Source organism: Lutra lutra, chromosome 2 (assembly GCF_902655055.1).
Source record: "Lutra lutra chromosome 2, mLutLut1.2, whole genome shotgun sequence".
NCBI lineage: Eukaryota > Metazoa > Chordata > Mammalia > Carnivora > Mustelidae > Lutra > Lutra lutra.
Window position 1 is genome coordinate 91,878,501 of NC_062279.1, and position 20,043 is coordinate 91,898,543.

Sequence of the window (20,043 nt, forward strand, 5' to 3'; positions counted from 1 at the left end):
ATTTACAGCTTTGCCATTGTACCAGGTTAATATCAAGATGCTCAAGCAGTACATCATTCTATTTGCTATAATTGATCTTTCACATACTTTTTATGTAAATCTCTCATGGGTCTCAGATACTCTTTAAAACGTGCTTATGAAATAGAGACATGTAGAGACTATATATTTTTATTCTACAATGATCTTTCTTAAATAAGCCTTATGGCAGCCATAAGTCATTTCACAGTTGTGCAGACCTTCCTGCTCAAAATGCTTTGTAGGATATTGGCCATGTTTTACATTACAGTCATTAGCTACCATTTGGATTTGAGTGGAAATATCTTCCATTTATAGACACTTCGTAGCTATGTACTATAAATACACCTCAAGCATATGTTTTATTTTTTCCCATTTTCTGTTTTTGCATGTAACAGGTTTGATACATTGTTTTTTTTCCATTTTTAAATATTAATTTCCTCTTCTGAATAGTTCTGAGTCTTGAGTTCTTCTGGATCCTTTTCCTTTTTTTTTTAAATACTACTTTTAGAACTGTCCATAATTCTGACTTTTGATTAGTCCATGCTTTCTAATACTGGAAATACTAATATATGTTTCATTAGCAGCAAGTTTCCTCTTATTTTTATGAAGAATTAATGTCATATTACGTTAACCAATATATCTTGAATTCTTATTTTCATTTGTCTTTGTTTGGTGATCCCCAAACCTCTCATTATTATTTTATTGTTGATATAAACTATTGTCGAATCTTGTGACTATTACTTCATAATTTTCCTTATTTGGGAATTTCATTAAATTTCTTCTCTGCAGTCAATTTATTCGTTTTTATGAGCTCAAAGCACAAGCCCTGAAAACTAATTACTAACAGCCTAATAGCATAGTCATGAGATAACACCAGGTATTATTTACTGAGCCTGAGAGCCCAAAGCCATTTATTTTCATACCAGAGTAAGACTAGGTTTAGAATCATAACATATGAGGATCTATTAACTGAAATCAATAGCAGTTCCTTCATGTCTTTTGTTTATGACTGTGATATGTTCTACACCACAATTAATTTCTCTCCTCAGACTTACCAGTTAAGAAGGCTTTCACCTTCTATGAACTATAGTAATTTTTGGAATTTCATAAGTAAGTGTAGTGAGGAAGTATTTTTATTATTACATGTTAGTGGTGCTTAGCTCAAATTTTTTATCTTTTTAGAGATATCTGAAGTTTACCTAATTAAAATCATATATCATTTATTGTTGTTTAATATTTTTTCTCTAGGCCTAAAATCCAAAAGCATTAATGATCTGGTAAAGAACATAGTAAGAGAGCAATTTAAAATTTTTCAAAATGACATGCAAGAGACAATAGCACAGCTCTTTAAGACTGTATCAAGCTTATCAGAGGACCTTGAAAACACCAGACAAATAATTCGACAGGTTAATGAATCTGTGGTTTTAATAGCAGTCCAGCAAGAGTCTGTTTTAATGCAAGAAAACAGGCCCACTTTGACTGATGTACTAGATCTAAAAAATCGCATTGTGAATATAAGGCAAGAAATTACTGTCACTTGTGAGAAGCCTATTAAAGAACTAGAAGCAAAGCAAGCTCACTTAGAAGGTGCTTTAGAACAGGAACATTCACGGAGCATTTTGTATTATGAATCCCTCAACAAGACTCTGTCTAAAATGAAGGAAGTACACGAGCAGCTTTTATCAACGGAACAAGTATCAGATCAGAGGGGTGTTCCAACTGCTGAGTCAGTTCACAGTAATGTCACTGAGTACATGTCTGCTCTACAAGAGAACATAAAGAAGCAGGGTTTGATGATGCTGCACGTGTTTGATGATTTGCACATCCAAGACAGCAAGATTAACAATCTCACCATTGCTTTGGAGATGGAGAAGGAATCTATCAGGGGTGAATGCGAAGACATGTTATCTAAGTGCAGAAATGATTTTAAATTTCAAATTAAGGACACAGAAGAGAATTTACAAGTTTTAAACCAAACACTGGCTGAAGTTCTCTTTCCAATGGACAATAAGATGGATAAAATGAATGAGCAGCTAAATGATTTGACTTATGATATGGAGATCCTTCAACCTTTGCTTGAGCAGGCAACACCTTTTAGAGAGACAATTGCGCAAGAACCACCAAAGGAAGCAATAGCTACAAGGAAGAAAGTGGAAAACCTGATAAGTGCTGTCAACAGTCTAAATATTCTTATCAAAGAACTTTCAAAAAGACACAACTCACTTAGGAATGAAGTACAGAGTCGTAGTGATGCCTTGGACAGGCGTATCAATGAATATGCCTCAGAAATGGAAGACGGCCTAAATAAGACAATGATTATTATAAATAATGCCATTGATTTCATTCAGGATAACTACATGCTAAAAGAAACTTTAAATTCAATAAAGTATAATCCCGAAGTCCATCATCAATGTACCCAAAATATGGAAACCATTTTGACATTTATTTCTCAATTCCAACACTTGAATGATTCCATTCAGATGTTGGTCAATGACGATCAGAGATACAACTTTGTTTTGCAAGTTGCCAAGGTCCTTGCAAATATGCCTAAGGAGGAAAAACTAAGTCAGTCCAGCTTTCAAAAGATTTATCAAATGTTCAATGAAACCACCTCCCAAGTGATAAAACACCAGCAAAATATGAGTCATTTGGAGGAAAAAATGCTTTCAGCCACAAATATTTCCAAAAATTTTGAAACTAGGTTGCAAGATATTGAGACTAAAGTGGCCAAGACACTCATACCTTATTATGTTTCACTAAAAAAAGGCAGTGTGACCACAAATGAAAGAGACCAGGCTCTTCAACTGCAGGTACTGACTTCCAGATTTAAGGCGTTGGAAGCAAAATCCATTCACCTCTCGGTTCACCTCACTGCGCTTAACAAAACTCTGTCTGAAGTCTCACTCATGTGTCATAATGCTTCTACACATATCTCAGAACTGAACGCAAGCATACCTAAGCGGATAGAAAGTTCCCAACCTGATCTTCAGCTCCTTCAGAAAGGTCTGACAGAATTCGTGGAATCAGTAATTGAAATAAAATCTCAAATCGCCATATCTAATTTAACTTGGTATATAAATCAAACACTGTCTGGTAGTCTTGCCAATGTTGCCAAGTCTCAGAAGCAAATAAAACCAGTGCTGAAGAAACCTAGTTCACTTAAAAAACCAACAGTGAATCTGACCACTGTCCTGATAGGCCGGTCCCAAAGAAACACAGACAACCTTCTAGTTCCTGGTAAGCTATTGCTGAAATAATAACATTTAATCTCTCTTTTCATTTAAAAGATGTTTAGTAGATCTGTGGGGTTTATCAATACCATAAGAAATAAAAGGCACTTTCTTGAACTTGAGTGAATCGTTGAGTAATTCAAAGATCACTGATATACCATTTGAAGCTGATTCCATCCTATGTAAATCAGGCATTAAGTGTTTATCATGTTTATAATTTGTCTACATGTTTCTTTTTTTCTGACAAGACCCCTGTAATACAATCAGATTTCTCCCTGTAGAACATTTTTGCTTTTATGTATAATTAAGGAAAACTATTAGATAATGAGCTTCTGAATGAAAATGACCAGACTGAGTCTTACTCATTTTGGCATTATCTGACAAAATGTCTGGTATACTATAAGAACTCAGTAAATATCTGTTGAATGACTGAATGAATGAATGCATACATGAGCAGGAATTTGATTTGGGTAGGTCACAGCAAACTACAAATGCCAAGCTAAGTGTCTTAGTCCATTTGGGCCGCAATAACAAAATACCAAAGACTGGAGGAGCCCCAAATAACAGAAATGTATTTCTCGCAGTTTTGGGGGCTAGAAAGTCCAAGATTGCTGTGTCAGCATGGTTACACTCTGGTGAGGGCCCTCTTCCTGGGCCACAACCGGTGACTTCTTGCTGTGTTGTGAGCAATCTCTCTGGGTATCTCTTAAAAGAACACTGATCCTGTTCATGAGGGCTCCATGTCCCAAAGGCCCCACCTCCTAATATCACCAACTTTGGGGTTTAGAATGTCAACATATAAATTTTGGGTGGACGCATGTAGATTATAACACTAAGGCCTTTAGACGCAGTTTTCTAAGAATGGTCTTTGAAAATTTGGAGGAGAGGGTTGGGTATGGGAAGAAACATATGTCAGAGGCATGAAGCTAGCAGAAGCATAGAGCAAAACCGCAAAGAATGAAATTAGAGATACCAGTTAGGACAGTATTAGCAGAGTGGTAAGAGCCAGATCTGAGGAAGAGGAAGTTGAAACAGAGGGGACAAATGTGAAACTTGTTGTAAAGGTATTAACAGAAACAGCAGGAGAGTGGAAAAACAAATGATCCAAGGAACAACAAATCAGGATTTGGGGTCCTAGTTGTTTCGGGGATTTCTCTGTAACTTTAAGCAAGTCCACCTCTCTGGGTCTCTGTTTCTTCCTTTTAAGTGATGGGATTGGGATAGGTATTTTGCTGAGCTCATTAGTAGGAATATGTGCAGAGCGCATTACTGTATAAAAAACGTGAGCTGTTCACAGCCTGAATGCACGGCACCTGGGGAGGGAGAAGACCTAGAATACTCTGAAGTTTTGAATTTGGGAAATGATAGGGTGGCAGGATAATTAATAGATGTTGTAAATACCAGAAGAGAGGCATAAATCTGGGAGGAAGGAAGAATTCAATGCAGTGCATATAAACATACAGAAGTCTCTCACGAAAGAAGTGTCTCATGAATATGTTTGAACTTTTCACAATGAGAAGAATGGCTGCTGATTCTGACTAAAAGAAATGGCAGTGTTCCTCTCATAGGAGTTTGCTATTAAGTTATATGTGCAACCGGATGAATTTTTTATTTTATTGCTTTCTAATTACAGAGGAGTGATCACTGTCCTGACATAATATGACTCCATCTTTAATCTCTGAATGTTTTGATAACATTAAAAAATCACAGAATAATACAAAGCTGAATTGCTTCTTGACTACTTAAATTACTGTATTTATTTATGGCTTCCTTGCAATTAGTCTGACCCAGGAAGACTAATCTTGTCATGTGGAATCACAGAACAAACAATTCAGATGTACATGTTTCCTAGAGAAAGAAGGTAGTAGTTCGATAGGAGATGTTCTTACACGAATTCAGGAAAAATGATAAGCTGTTCTTTTTCCATTTTATCTCAATCCTTGGTCTTCTCTGGACATTGCAAATGAGTTTCAGTTAAGCTCTACTCCAGCATATGTGGTCATACACCAAGCAAACCATGTTATTTCTTTTTTTCCTTAAACCAAAAAAATGCCTGGACCTATATAGTAAATATAAAATTTAAATAGCTTCAAAATTAATTGAGGTAAAAGGTTTAATACACATAAGAACTTATAATCTTTTATAGTATAAAGAATGCCTGTTAATTTATTAAAATTGTATTTAGATATTTATTTATTTTTTTTAAGATTTTATTTATTTATTTGGCAGACAGAGATCACAAGTAGGCAGAGAGGCAGGCAGAGAGGAAGAAGCAGGCTCCCCACTGAGCAGAGAGCCCAACGCGGGGCTCGATCCCAGGACTCCGGGATCATGACCCGAGCTGAAGGCAGAGGCTTTAACCCACTGAGCCACCCAGGCGCCCCAATATTTAGATATTTATATAGCAGGTGACTCAATATTGAATTTAATGGGCTAATCATTAACTTAGTTCTCATTCTCTTTTTTCCAATGATGTCTTGATAAAATTGCTTCCTGTTCCTTTATTTACTGGAAGTAGAATTTTTTTTATAGACCTGCCTACCAAAATTAGTAATTAATTACACGCTATGTAATTAAATTATTTATACTTTATAAATTAAATAATTACACTTTATGTAAGACCAGCAGCATAATATGTAGGACCCTTTAGTAGTTGTGTAGATGTGCATACTTATTAAGCCAGCTTCGATGGGCCATAAAACCGATGGCATTCATTGGACAGCTTATGGTGAAGTCTAGTCTAAGTTCTCCTGTAAGAACAAACCAGCTGTGGGGCACCTGTGTGGGTCAATTAGTTAAGCCCCTGACTCTTGTTTTCTGCTCAGGTCATGATCTCAAGGTGGTGAGATCAAGCCCCTTTGGGCTCCATGCTAGGCATGGAGACTGTTTAAGTTTCTCTCTCTCCCTCTCATTCTACCCCTCCCCCTGCTTGTGCTCGCTGTCTTTCTCTCTCTCCCAGAAAAAAAAAAAGAAAGAAAGAAAGAAAAAGAAAAAGGTAAAGAATAAACCAATTGCAATTAACCAGTTTGTTTGATACCCTGTTTCATACCAAGGGTGGGACACACTGGCACACTGGCTAAAATTTGGTTGTTTCCTTTGACCTTTACTATTATATTATAAATAACCATGTAGCCAGATTAACATCAGAAGATAGTTTATCATCATCTTATGAATCTCACAATAATGTTATTCAAATTAGAGTCACTATCATTTACAGAATAATAAGTGCCATTAATAGAATGAAAAATCCTATGAATTTAGTTTTTAAAACTTAATTTTAATACTGATAACTTCCTTTTAAGCCTAATAATAGTAATATTATAATAACATAACATTGGATACTACTTATTAATAACTATATCACAGGTGCTATACAAATTATACTATATATGTTAGCTCACTTAACAATACTTAGGAAGTAGTTGTCATTATTGTTATTTTGAAGATAAGTAAACTAACCCTCGGAGAGATGAACTGGCCTCTTGTGCTTAAGGTCATGCAACTAGTTGGTGATAGAGCCTGACTCCTGGCCTGATGGACTCAGGACTCAGTCCTCAACCACTCTACTCAAAGAGATTGTGGAGTTTGTTCACCTGCCTTTCTCTTCCTTCTGCTTCTGTTCAGGGCATCAGATCTGAGTATGGCTGTATCTGAATATTCCAGATGGCCAGAATCAATACTCTGAAGGAGTTTTCCTTCTTGAGGATCCAAATACTGCCATTCATTTCTGTACTTACCAGGAGGTAAAGGTGCTACTTTTCAGTTTGGATTTTTCTGTAGTATGACTAATGGGCAGTTGTCATTGGAAGTGACCATCAGTTATTCACAGCATCTTTCCTTGACTAATGTGGTAGAAGGGCAAAATGCAGGGTCCTATCCCTCTCACTTCTTGTGAGGCAGCCCCACATTCAGTTATGTTAATTATGATTCCTCCTAGGCCAGTGCTGATAAGCTATTCCAGTTGAATCACTAAATATTTGATTTGTGTCTAAATAATATTCCCATAGACACCAAGAGGGTTTTATTTCATCTTTGAAGATTTGTTTGTACAGCAATTGGCAGACTTGTCCCTGCAGGAGGGTTTGGCTGCTTTCCTCCTAAGAGGAGCTCAGTCCTGCGGTAGCACATCCATATTGACGACAACATCACGGAGGACGGGCACCTAATGCTCATGAGACCACTGACTTTTTATTGCAACATTATTCCCAATGTTTGCCAGGTATACTTAACTCTCATAATAAACCTCTTTTATTCATAATTACTCCTTTAACAACTCCTCTTAAGAAAGATTACCTTCCACAGAAGATTTGGTAGTGTACCAAATACAACTTTCTAAAATTATCATCACTGAGGATATAAGCGATTTAACAGAGAAAATAAGAGCCTGGATATTTCACTGTTTTATTCTGTTTTAAACCCACTTTTAATTTTTGTAACTCTGCATTGAAGCAATTATGATGACTAAGGAGCACTGATTTTGGAGTCAGGAAACGAATGTTCAGGTCTTGCCTGGCAATGTTTTTGTTTGTAACAAGTCATTCATTTTCCTAAAATTTGCTTTCTTCATTTGTAAAATATAGAATAATATAACCACCTCAAAAGTTTATTTTGAGGATCGTGAACTAACTTGTAAAAGTATATTATTAAATTAGTTATAATTATATGATGCTTGTTTTTAGCTATACCCAACATTTATGGGTTTTCTCTAATATTTTCACTTAATATTTGATATATATTACATATGCATATACATATATCAACATAATTTACAGACTTAGGTGTTCCATCATCCCCTATCTTTACTTTATAAAGTCATTGCATTTTAAATTCAACATATATTCATAACTTATGCCTATCATATAATAATAACTCAAAAAGAATAACATAGAAAATATAAAGGCTTAGCTGCACAAAAATGAATGTGTATCAATAAACGCTAAAAAATATCTGCAAAAATTTTAATGGTCTTTTCCAAGGTATTTGCTACTCTTTAGATGTCTTCCCATATTATTTAAAAAATAACATTTTCAAGATAACTTGAGGTATCAGTAAGTTGACTTCTCTCCAAAATGGTTAACTAAAAGCTGATTAAATTTTGAAGGATAACTGCTTGAATTTAGAATTTATGGTGTGTTTTATAGGGTCTCCAAAACCACACACAAGTTCGGTGATCTGTTAGCATCAGCTCCTGGAACTCAGCACAGAGTGATGCACATAGCTGAAGTTTATTATGGTGAAAAGATACATGGTAGGATCAGTGGAGGGAAATGATACAGGCCGAGTCTGGAGAAATCCATGTGCAAACTTCCTTATGCTCACTCTGTCCTGGAATGGGACATGCTTGTGTGTGCTCTTTTCTCTAGTCACAAATACACACACACACACACACACACACACGCATACGCATGCAAATGTGCAATATTTCTGTCAAAGGAAGTCCATCAAATAGCACCCAAGGGTTTTACTGGGGCTTGTCTTAGTCAATTCAGACTACTATAACAAAGTACCATAGATTGGATCACTTATAAACTATAGCAATTTATTTCTCACAGTTATGGAGGCTGGAGGTCTCACATCAGGCCAGTAAGCTGGAATCTGGTGAGAACCCTCTTGCAGGTTGCAGACTGCCAAATCCTTGTATTCTCATGTGGCAGAAAGGGATATAGTGAGAGACCTCTCTGGGGTCTGCTGAAAAAAGGCACTACTCCCATTCGTGAGGACTCCACCCTCATGACCTAGTCACCGCTCAAAGTCCCTACCTACCAATATTATAAGATTGGGGGTCAGGATTTTAACATATGAATTTTTATTTTTTTTTAATTTTTTTAAAAATTTTATTTATTTATTTATTTGACAGAGAGAGAGATATCACAAGTAGGCGGAGAGGCAGGCAGAGAGAGAGAGAGAGGAAGAAACAGGCTCCCGGCTGAGCAGAGAGCCCGATGCGGGGCTCGATCCTAGGACCCTGGGATCATGACCTGAGCTGAAGGCAGAGGCTTTAACCCACTGAGCCACCCAGGCGCCCCTAACATGAATTTTGAGTGGACACAAATATTCAGTCCATAACAGGACTGGTCACATACGCACCCTCTGCCTAGTCCTTACCAAAATTCTGGACTCCCAGAAAGAAGTCAGATGTTCAGCCTAAACATATTGTTTGTACAAATAGTCTGGGCACAGTGGATGACACTTACAGTTAGGAAATGGCAAGAAGCCAAGAGCCCAGATGTGGGCTAAGGGCAAAACCTGGCAGGCAGCCCTTTCTAAAGATAGCAGTCTGAGGCCTGCTTAATGAATTCCTTTCTGCTCATGATTTTAAAGGTATTCTTTGTGTCACAATTGATTAGCAAGCCTATCTACTGGGGATAGTCTCCCTAGTTGTTGTCAATAAAACATACCAGTGTTGAAGAGAATATTAAGTGAACTATTTTCGTTTATGGTTCCCTGGGAGAAGATACGACTCTCCAGCTTTCTACGTAATTCTCCTTCCAATGGAAGGATGACAGTTGAGGAGAGGATGCTGACAAAATTGACAGCCCCTTCCTGCACCTTGTCCTGCAGTAAAATGGCTGTGATGTCTTAGGTGAGCAGACAGGAGCCATGTGTTTGATTCCTGCATATGAACCAAAATTTATAACACATGGTCTGACAAAAAAAGGAAATTGGACAGAACACCAGGTTCCATTTACACAGACACTGCACATGTTTGGGTTCTTTCTCTATCAAGAATCACAGGAGCTCTTTCTCAACAATGGACTATTTCTTTGGCATCTGAGAGTTGAAACCAAATTTGATTATTATTTGATCTATAATTAAATACAATGAATGGATGTCCTTCTACTGGTCATCAAAAAACACTGTGAATTCAAAATTGCCCATGTGGTATTATTTTGTGTCATATTAATTATCAAACATGAAAAGGAAAGTGTAGGGATTATTAAATCACATATTGTGAGCTTACTGCACAGTGGTCTGAGTTGCATCTTGACAAAAAAACTGAAGGATAAAATAATAGCTGTACCAAATTTTTATTGAACATGAAGTTTGAGAAACATACTTTAAGGTTTTAGTTGCCAATTTTAGTATACACAGCTTAAAGTGACTCTGAAAAGAAAGAATACATATTTTATTGTAAGTTTAATTGGAACTTTTCAACTATGTTTATATTGAATAACATTTTGTTGTATCTAGGGTTTTCTTTTGCCTTTTCCTAATGACTAATGATTTGTACATATTTTAATATGTTTGTCATTTTTTAAATAGTGCTTTTGATTAAAGGTTATGACTTTTAAGAAAAAGGTGAATAGAGTTGATAATATCAAATAAAAACAGTTGATTTCCTGGGTCATGACTTAAGATAAATAAGTGATAATTTAGTGACAAAGGTTAGAGTAAATCTTCTGGGACAGGGATAATACATTTGGTAAGGATTGCTGATATGATTAAATGAGCTTTAAAATTATATTTAAAGGACTGAGAAAAAAAGATCTCAGAAACAGTATCAAGAGCAACAGATATGACTTATAAAGAATAAAAGTAAAAACACTATGAAGGAAAAGTAGTAAAGATAGTTGGAAACAATATTTCCATCCATCCATCCATACACCAATGGACAAAATATGAGTACTTAGAACAAGGAGTTTGGAAATGTCATATAAACAAATAAATATCCACATTTTTTAAAGTTGTTGGAAAGGAACATATAGAGTATTTTTAGAACAACAGAAGGATAAACCTTATTTGATAGGAACAATTTTGATAAACGGGGACACAGCATAGTGCTGAAAGTTAATGTGTCCATAAGTGGAAGGAATCATTTTAGAGAGCATTGGAATTGGGATGAAAAATAAAGTCCTAATGTTGTGTGGACATGTTACCTTGAGCAAAGTTGTGTAGTGGATTTGTACATAATGTGTTTCTCTGTTTAGGACAAACTGGCCCAAAGGCAATGCTAGGTTTCCTCAGTAATCTGTTGGAAACTCCATTCTGCTCCAAGCAGAAATCTGCCCTCTGCAATGTTATTGTTAAAGAAAGAAAAAAATAAGATCTTAATGATGAAATAGGACTAAACAATGAAAATAACAAAATTAAAAATATATGTAAAACATACATAAAAATAAGAACGAAGAAGAAAACATCAATATAATATGCTGCTTTATTTTGTCCATTGAATATCTATTGAGTAAGTGTTGAATGAGCCCTGAGAAAGATTGAGTAGACAGAGTGGTAAATTCAACACACTTCCTCTTCTCATGGACCTCATACATTACACAAATAATTATAATAAAGAATGGCAAATATTAGCAAAGGCAGAGTGCTTTTGAAAATGTAGGGAGCTCTCCAATCAGTTCAAATTTAACATGAACATTTATGAAATACAGAAGTAGGATTAATAGGAAGGTGTAACTTGAGCATATATTAGCGTCCAGAAAGAACAGACCAGAACGAATTGAAGCTTATGAAACATTCCAAGATAATGGCAAAGGAATTTTAGTCATGGTCAGAGCAGGGAAATGAATATTGAAGGATTAGTTATGCCATTTGCACAAGATAGTAGAATGTTGAGTTAGCAGAACTATTCAACTAATTGCACCGACCTCTACCAACGAAAATAAATGGACTGGAAAGAGTTTAAGAATTCCTGAAGCCCAAGGTAGGGGAGAAGCTGTGAAAAGTTTGCTTGAGATGATTCCTTGTCTCTAGAAAAACATGCCAATGACTTCATAGCATTAAATTCTACCTGGTCTTTGAGAACTGTGAGAAGGGATAGAGTGTTGGATTATATATCATCATCTACTCAATCTTGCAATGATTTGTTCATTCACCTTAATTGTTTTTAAGTTTTTATTTTCACTCCAGGTAGTTAACATACAGTATTATATGAGTTTCAGATGTACAGTATGGTAACTCAGCAATTCCTTTCATGACCCTGTGCTGGTTTATTCATCTTTAAAAAGACATTTTTGCACTCGGTATGTCAGGCACTGTGCTAATTAGCAGTGACACGCCGTGTAGTAGAGGACCCGAGCCCTGACTTCGAGAAAGCTCACAATCTAATTGGAAGTCAGGACATGGGAGCAATTACAGTGGAGTGCGATAAGTTCAACAAGAGAACTTCTGTGCATCTGGCAATAATTAAGAGAATTAACGTAATTAATTCTACTGACGGGGATGAGAAAAGATTTTGAAAAGAAAATGATGCTCTTTGGGGGTCTTATCTTTGTTGTTAATTCAAGAAAAAATTGCCTTTTGAGACAAATATGTGCAGGAACTTACATAGGTACCTAACCATTTTTTTAAGTATTTTAGTAATAAAGTAAAAAATGTAAGGTGGATGATGTACCAAAGTAGATTTTAGCCGATTGTATATTAAAATGTAAATAGTTTCAATTTGATAAGTCAATGCCAATCAGTCTTGGTTGTTTTAAAGCTCTGTGCTTGACACTGGTCCATTAAATATTTTTATCAGTGATTTGGATGAACACATAAAAAGTAAATTCGGGGGGCTCCTGGGTGGCTCAGTGGGTTGAAGCCTCTGCCTTCGGCTCAGGTCATGATCCCAGGGTCCTGGGATCGAGCCCCACATCGGGCTCTCTGCTTGGCAGGAAGTCTGCTTCCTCCTCTCTCTCTGCCTGCCTCTCTGCCTACTTGTGATCTCTCTCTGTCAAATAAATAAATAAAATCTTAAAAAAAAAAAGTAAATTTGGAAATGATAAGTTCATTAAAACATCGTATACAGAATTAAAACAAAGAACAGTTTCTATGGACAGATGATAAGTCCAATAAGATAAATGTAATTCTTGGTAATAATTGCAAGTTCGTGCTAAAATGACTTAAATATGAGATTTTAGATAATTTCAGTGACATCAAGGCATAGAAGACCTGCTATGATACACTGTAATACAGATGCAAAAATAGACAATGAACACCTCATGTTTATATAATGTTAACAGAAGTATAAGGTCATTTCATTTCAGTATAAGGTCATAACTGGCGGTTGTTACTGTAGCCTGCTCTAATCAGAGTCTATTCCTAATACATCCAGTTCTGGGAGCCATAGGCATAATTTTATGTGTCATAATGTGAATTATTGAGGCAGGGACTTGGGGACCAGAGATATCTAAAATATCAAAGAAGGCAAGAAAGGAACTTAAAACACATGTGACAGAAGAAGGTGCAGACCAAAGTACGAAGCACCCTGAACAGGAATTCGGTGGGTACATGAGAGATGCCCCAGCAGGCAAACCAGGTGTATTCTCAGCAAGTTTGAGTTACTATAGTGATAGGAGACAGCAGGCCCCAAGCAAACTCAAGTGAACCCTTCCTCCAGATGAATGACCCTCCAAAGAAGTTGGAATAAAGGGCAAAATGGCATCCTCTAAAATGACTCAAAGAGAACAAGGAAACACCCCATTCCTAGAGGTAATGGAATAGACAGAGGAGAAAAATGAAAAGTGCATCCTAGATGTTAAATAGAAGGCAAAGACCCTGGTCATATAGAAGCAACATAAAGCCAATAGCAATACAAAAAAAAGTACATCTGTTTGATCCCTGATTCATGCATGGGGCAGTCTCCAGGTGAGAGTGCATTTATAAGAAAATGGGAAAATAAGAATTATAGAGCTAGTCAGATAGCACAAATAATTCAGTGTGCCCCAGCTCCCCTGCACAGTTGATTCATTCCTGGTGAAACCCAGTAATTGAACACCACCCTGTGATTCAATCACTGTGCTAGATTCAGAAAATGTGAAAACAAATTAAGCCAGTGCTTTGACGTCAAGAATTCACATTTCTATAGGCATTAGAGAATCACTGAAGTTTTTAAAGTGAGGAAGAAATGGGCTAGGTTTTAGAATGATAGCTAATAGTGAATAGAGGGGTTTAAGAACCTATTCACTTGGTTGAGAAAAGATGTTAAAGAAAATGTAGGCCAGTTTGAAACATTTTGAAAAGCTATTGCATATATGTAATGTTTTCCATATGTATCTTAGTGAGCAAAATAGTGTATGGAATATTGCAAAAGTATATCAAAATAATGTAAACTATTCTCTAATTACTAAGTAATATATATTTTCTTTGAAAAAAAATTTCTAATACTGGCATGTAGTTTGGTCACAATCTATGTGAATTTGAATTATTTAAACATGAAGCATAACGTATATAAAACATTTACAGATCTCACTTCTTGAGAAAAATGTTAAACCAAACAACCCTCAATTTAAAAGTCATCAACAATCCGTATTTTGAAATGAGTGAATTGTAAACTGTTCAAACTTGTCACAAGGTGGCGCCATAGCGGTAACTGTGACCAGCAACCTATTCTTCCCCAACATTTTCTCTGTGTTTACATAATTATGTATGATGTTTATAACCATATTCATAATTTAAGGTTTTCTAAATCATTGAAATTATTCTATATCTAATGTGTGAACTGGATCTTGCTGCCTTCAGTAAATCAAATGTGTCCGGGGATCTATCTCATACTTTAACTACTGTCTAATATTCCTTAGGGAAAAAATACCTATAATTTATTTAACAATGAAATGGTCATTTAGGTGTCTTACAGTTTTTCACTAATGCAAATGATGCCATAAAGAACATTTTTAACAGTTTTCTTTGTATACATAGGCAAGTATCTCTGGAGTATATATTCTGCCAGGAAAAATTTCTGGCTTTGAACGAATGAACCTTTTTAATTCTGATAAATATGGTTAAATTGTTCATTCTGAGCTTCTAACAATTTAAGCTCTAACCAACATTATATGAGAATGCCCATTTTCTTCATCACTGAATATCTTGTATCTTTTTGAATGTTGACACCTGAAAAAATGTTGGTGGTAAAAATTTATTATTCCTTAATTAGTAGTGAAATTGAATAAGCTTTAAAAATGATAATGAACTGGGACGCCTGGGTGGCTCAGTTGGTTAAGCAGCTGCCTTCGGCTCAGGTCATGATCCCAGCGTCCTGGGATCGAGTCCCACATCGGGCTCCTTGCTTGGCAGGGAGCCTGCTTCTCCCTCTGCCTCTGCCTGCCACTCTGTCTGCCTGTGCTCACTCTCGCTTCTCTCTCTATGACAAATAAATAAATAAAATCTTTAAAAAAAAAAAAATGATAATGAACTTTTGCATTTTCATTCAGTAATTGGCCAGTTCATATCATTTGCCCATTTTTTCAGGTTTTTTTTTCCCCACAATCTTTTAGATTGGTCAGAACTTTTCACGTTATGGATATTATCCATTAGATCTTTGTTTCTGTCAAAACATTTTTCTCTCAATCTGTCACTTATCTTTGAACCTGAACTTTTGAACCTTATCTTTGAAACTGAACTTTTGAGCCTGCAACTTTGGTTGCAAATGTGTTTTAATTCTTATGTGGTCAAATGTCAGGATTTTTCTCTTATGGCTTTTGGATTTTTTGTTTTGTTTTGTTTTGCTTTGAGTTCTCCAAAATTTTAAAGCTCTACAAAGATATCCCTTTTACTTGATTATAATACAATCATATAGGTTGTTGTTTTTACCTTTAGCATTTTTGTACATGTGGAAAGTATGTTTTTATGAATATTCAGTTATGTTAGCACCGTGTATTCAATAGACACTTTTCTTCTCCAACGATTTGTAATATTACCTTTATCATGTATCACTTCCAAATAGATCTAAATCTGTGTCCAGTTACCCTATTCTGTTCTACAGTTGACCAAAATCTTAACATTTTCACACAAAGAAGTACAGTGGATTATCCCCACTTAGACTATCACAGGATGATTCCCACTTGGAAGACGTAGTTAAAGAAGCTCGGAGACTTGAGAGGTTTGTATGAAGTCCTGTGACTACACGCGCGGCCAGCCTGCACCCGGGGACCCATTTTTCTTATTTCTCCTTCAGCGTTTTTCCCATTCTGTCTCAAACTGTAAGATCAACGAGAAAATAGGTCACCTTCACCCTCTTTTATCTTGACTCTTTTTCAGTAACAGAGGAGTATTCAGACTGTAGCAGGTCCCCATGCCAGAACGGGGGCACGTGTATAAATGGAAGAGGGAGCTCTGTCTGCGCCTGCCGACATCCTTTCACGGGTGACAACTGCACTGTCAAGCTGGTGCAAGAAAACGCTTTAGCGCCAGGTACGAGAGCGCATGCGTCCTTGTATTTGCTCGCTATCCTAAACAAAAAAGCTTCTTGAAAACGTTTACCAAGGAATATTTAAACCGGATTAATCTGGACTCGTGAGGATTAATTCCTTTTGCCTCTGAAATTTACTGAGTAACATACGTGATTTACAAGTGGAAATGTCGGCCAGGTAAATCCATATTGATGTACACTTGTTGACATTTTTGATATTGATATTGCAGAGGCAGTCTTTTTCTTTTCCCGGGCATCTTAAAAGAAAATACAGATGCATATATGTGATGGGTACAAACTCCTTCTCCTCAAACAAGCTGATAAAGAAATATATCTTTGATTCATATCACATATGATTTAAATGAAGCTTTAAAAAGTAATTAGCGCGTCTTCCATGAAGATTAAGCTAATAGTGTCGTTTTGACGGTGAGGACTGTTAGAACATGCTCAAAAGTACTGAGTAAAATAAAAAGCCTTTTTTTTTTTTTGGCCCATTTACCTTCGTAAGTATTGTTTGTTATAAATTAACTTCAAGAGTGTACCATTTCTAAATTTTTCATTAAAAATTTGTGCAGCATTTAAAATATATTTTCTTTAATAACCACAAAACCATATTTCAAAACAGGCTTTTCTTAATAATATGCTGCAGAGCAAAGAGTAAATTTTTTAGTCTATTATTTGAATCTCAGCCTTTGTAAGTACATTTGGCATTAATTACACAGAAAATTGCTTTTGTCTACTTCTCTGTACTGCATATGATTGCATTTGGTTTCCATTTTAGCCTCTAGAAACTGTTTGACAAGATGCTGGAAAAATTGTTTCTACATCATGTCAGCTTCAATTCCTATAAGGAGCTTTAAAACATTCTGGCATACCATAATAATCATAGAGTGCTTTGAATTCCTTTATCTCTGGAGAGATCAAAGCAACATGCAAATTAATCTTTGAGGCATTTCTATGAGGGATATATCAAGCGCTATTATCATTCTATCTTGATCTGAATGGAGAAACTGAGGCTCACAGAGAGCAAATGATTGCAGGTAATTCAGCCAAGAGAAGAAGCAAGCATCCAGACACCTATACCCTTGTTAAAAATTTGATGAATGACCTTGGTTCCTTCTGCTACCCCTTTTTGTAACGTGATAAAATGATAAAGAAATGAAGAAAAACAAAGCATGATAAAAAAAAAAACCATGAATACTGACTCCCTTTTTTTCTTGTAACAGATTTTTCCAAAGGATCTTATAGATATGCACCGATGGTGGCCTTTTTTGCATCTCACACATACGGAATGTCTACGCCTGGTCCTATCCTATTTAATAATTTGGACGTCAATTATGGATCTTCATATACACCAAGAACTGGAAAATTCAGAATTCCGTATCTTGGGGTGTATGTGTTTAAGTATACCATTGAGTCATTTAGTGCTCATATCTCTGGATTTTTAGTGGTTGATGGAAGAGACAAGCTTGCGTTTGAGTCTGAGAATATTAACGGTGAAATACACTGTGATAGGGTTTTAACTGGGGATGCTTTATTAGAGTTAAATTATGGGCAGGAAGTGTGGTTACGACTTGTAAAAGGAACGATTCCTGCCAAATTTCCCCCTGCTACAACATTTAGTGGTTACTTGTTATACCGTACATAAATTAGTAAGAAAGACAGACTATCACCTTTCTTAAGAAGGAGCCAGTGTTTTATTTATCTTTGCCTGCACATCTGCTCTGCTTTTGGCTTTTCTACGTGAAATGAAAATCAGCTTCTTTTTTAAATCTGTAGGCTGTAAGTTTGTCTATGTCATAAGGTTATTTGAATATCTTTTGGATAACCTGTATACAAAGACGTGGTTCTTGCTCCTAATGAGATTTAGTGGCAGAGAAAACAAAGTGCATTTTAGCAAATATTTTAACATAATGGTTCTTATTCTCTCATGTTAAGTCATTTAACATAAGGTAATCCGATTAAATAGCAATCATTCAATTTTGTCAGTCACAGTAGTCCTTCCAATAAAATGCTTGCCTCTTGTTATTCACTATGTATATAAATATATAACATATATTTCCTAAATTCACAGTTCAAATAAATTACTCAAAGACCAAGAAGTGTTGTTGTTTTTTAACTTTGATTTTATCTCTTCTCTATTGGGTTGATCAATTTTATGTGTTAAAATTTTCATTTGTAACCAAAATTAAGAAAGTTGCATTCGAAACTTGAAATACGCTTAACTATTTTCTCTGCCTGTAATAAGAGGTTAAAGTAATAACTGACAAATTGTTGAACATTTAAGTCTATGTCTGAGCATATATAAGTGGGTCTTTTACCTGCGCCCATTATAGAATATCTACAGGGAAAATAAAGTCTTCCTCTAGAGAGTATCCTTATTCAGCAGCACATGTGGGCCTGCTCATATTCTTACAAAGGGCACATAAACTTCCAAAGTAATACTACGATTTATGGAATGTTCACTATGTCCTGATTCTCTTCTAAGGAACTTACCTGTAACATCTCACTGATTCTGCACAAAAACTCTCACAAAGTGGGTATTAGTATTATCATTTTTACAGCTGAAGAAACTGAGACACAGAGAGATTAAGGAATGGACCACGCTCCATGACTAGCAAAGACTGAGGCAGGATTTAGAACAAGGCCAGGTCTCCTCAGCAGCTGTCACACCTTGTCCATATTGCCTCCAACAGACCTACCACAATTTATGTAAAAATTTCTTTAGATTGTTTATAGTGTTTTATTACAACAATATTGCAGCGAATACCCTTAAAGGTACATTTATTACATACTTGATAAAGTGTTTCTGAAGAATAGGTTCCTATAAGTAGGAGTGGAAATAATAATGAAAAAGAATTTTGGGGACACCAGGGTGGCTCAGTGGATTAAACCTCTGCCTTCAGCTCAGGTCATGATGTCAGGGTCCTGGGATCGAGCCCTGCATCAGGGTCTCTGCTCAGCAGGTGCCAGCTTCCTCCTTTCTCTCTCTCTACCTGCCTCTCTGCCTACATGTGCTCTCTTTCAAATAAATAAATAAAATCTTAAAAAAAAAAAAAGAATTTTGGCATGGCAAGCATTTTTCACGAATTAATTTATTTGAAGGTTCACTATAATCCTATGAATCACATATTAAACCTATGAGATACACATTAAGTAATATCATCATCTTTCCACTGCTGGGAAACTGAGGCACACAGAGGGTAATTCCAGCAAATTCTGGGATAAACATATTTTTTTTCATTTTGATAAGTACTGTCAAATCACCCTTGAAAAGTTTGTGCTGATCCACAGTTCCATTTTGCTCATGTGGAAGAGTGTTCTTTATTCCCTATACACCCTCATCAAAATTCACAGCTTTTTAAATAATTGCCAATCTTGTAAAAATGGTATTTTCTTATGGCAGAAGCTTGGAAAGATTTCAGATTTGTCAAAACTTGAAAACATATCTCCATACAAAGACTTGTATGTGAATGTTCATGGGAGCTTTACTTGTGATAGCCAAAAACTAGGTACCCCTTACATGTCCAGCAACAGAAGAATGGTTAAGCAAACTCTAGTATATGCATATGTAGACTTCCAAGCAATAAAAAGGAATCGACATGCAACAACATGTATGAAACTCATAATAATTATGTAGGAGAAGATTTCAAACTATAGCTTGATAAAACTTGGCCA

The 20,043-nt window shown here is 35.9% G+C and overlaps 1 protein-coding gene across 1 annotated transcript in view; it reads left to right on the forward strand.

Annotated features, from left to right (window-relative positions):
• The window catches only part of MMRN1 (multimerin 1), a 59,095-nt gene extending 40,635 nt beyond the window's left edge, over positions 1 to 18,460 (forward strand). Inside the window, exons 6-8 of the mRNA XM_047717983.1 lie at positions 1,267 to 3,255; positions 16,215 to 16,367; positions 17,592 to 18,460. Of these exons, the coding sequence (XP_047573939.1) occupies positions 1,267 to 3,255; positions 16,215 to 16,367; positions 17,592 to 18,013 (2,564 nt within the window). The 3' untranslated portion in view covers positions 18,014 to 18,460. The remainder of the gene's footprint in view (positions 1 to 1,266; positions 3,256 to 16,214; positions 16,368 to 17,591) is intronic.
• Positions 18,461 to 20,043: the final 1,583 nt, after the last annotated feature.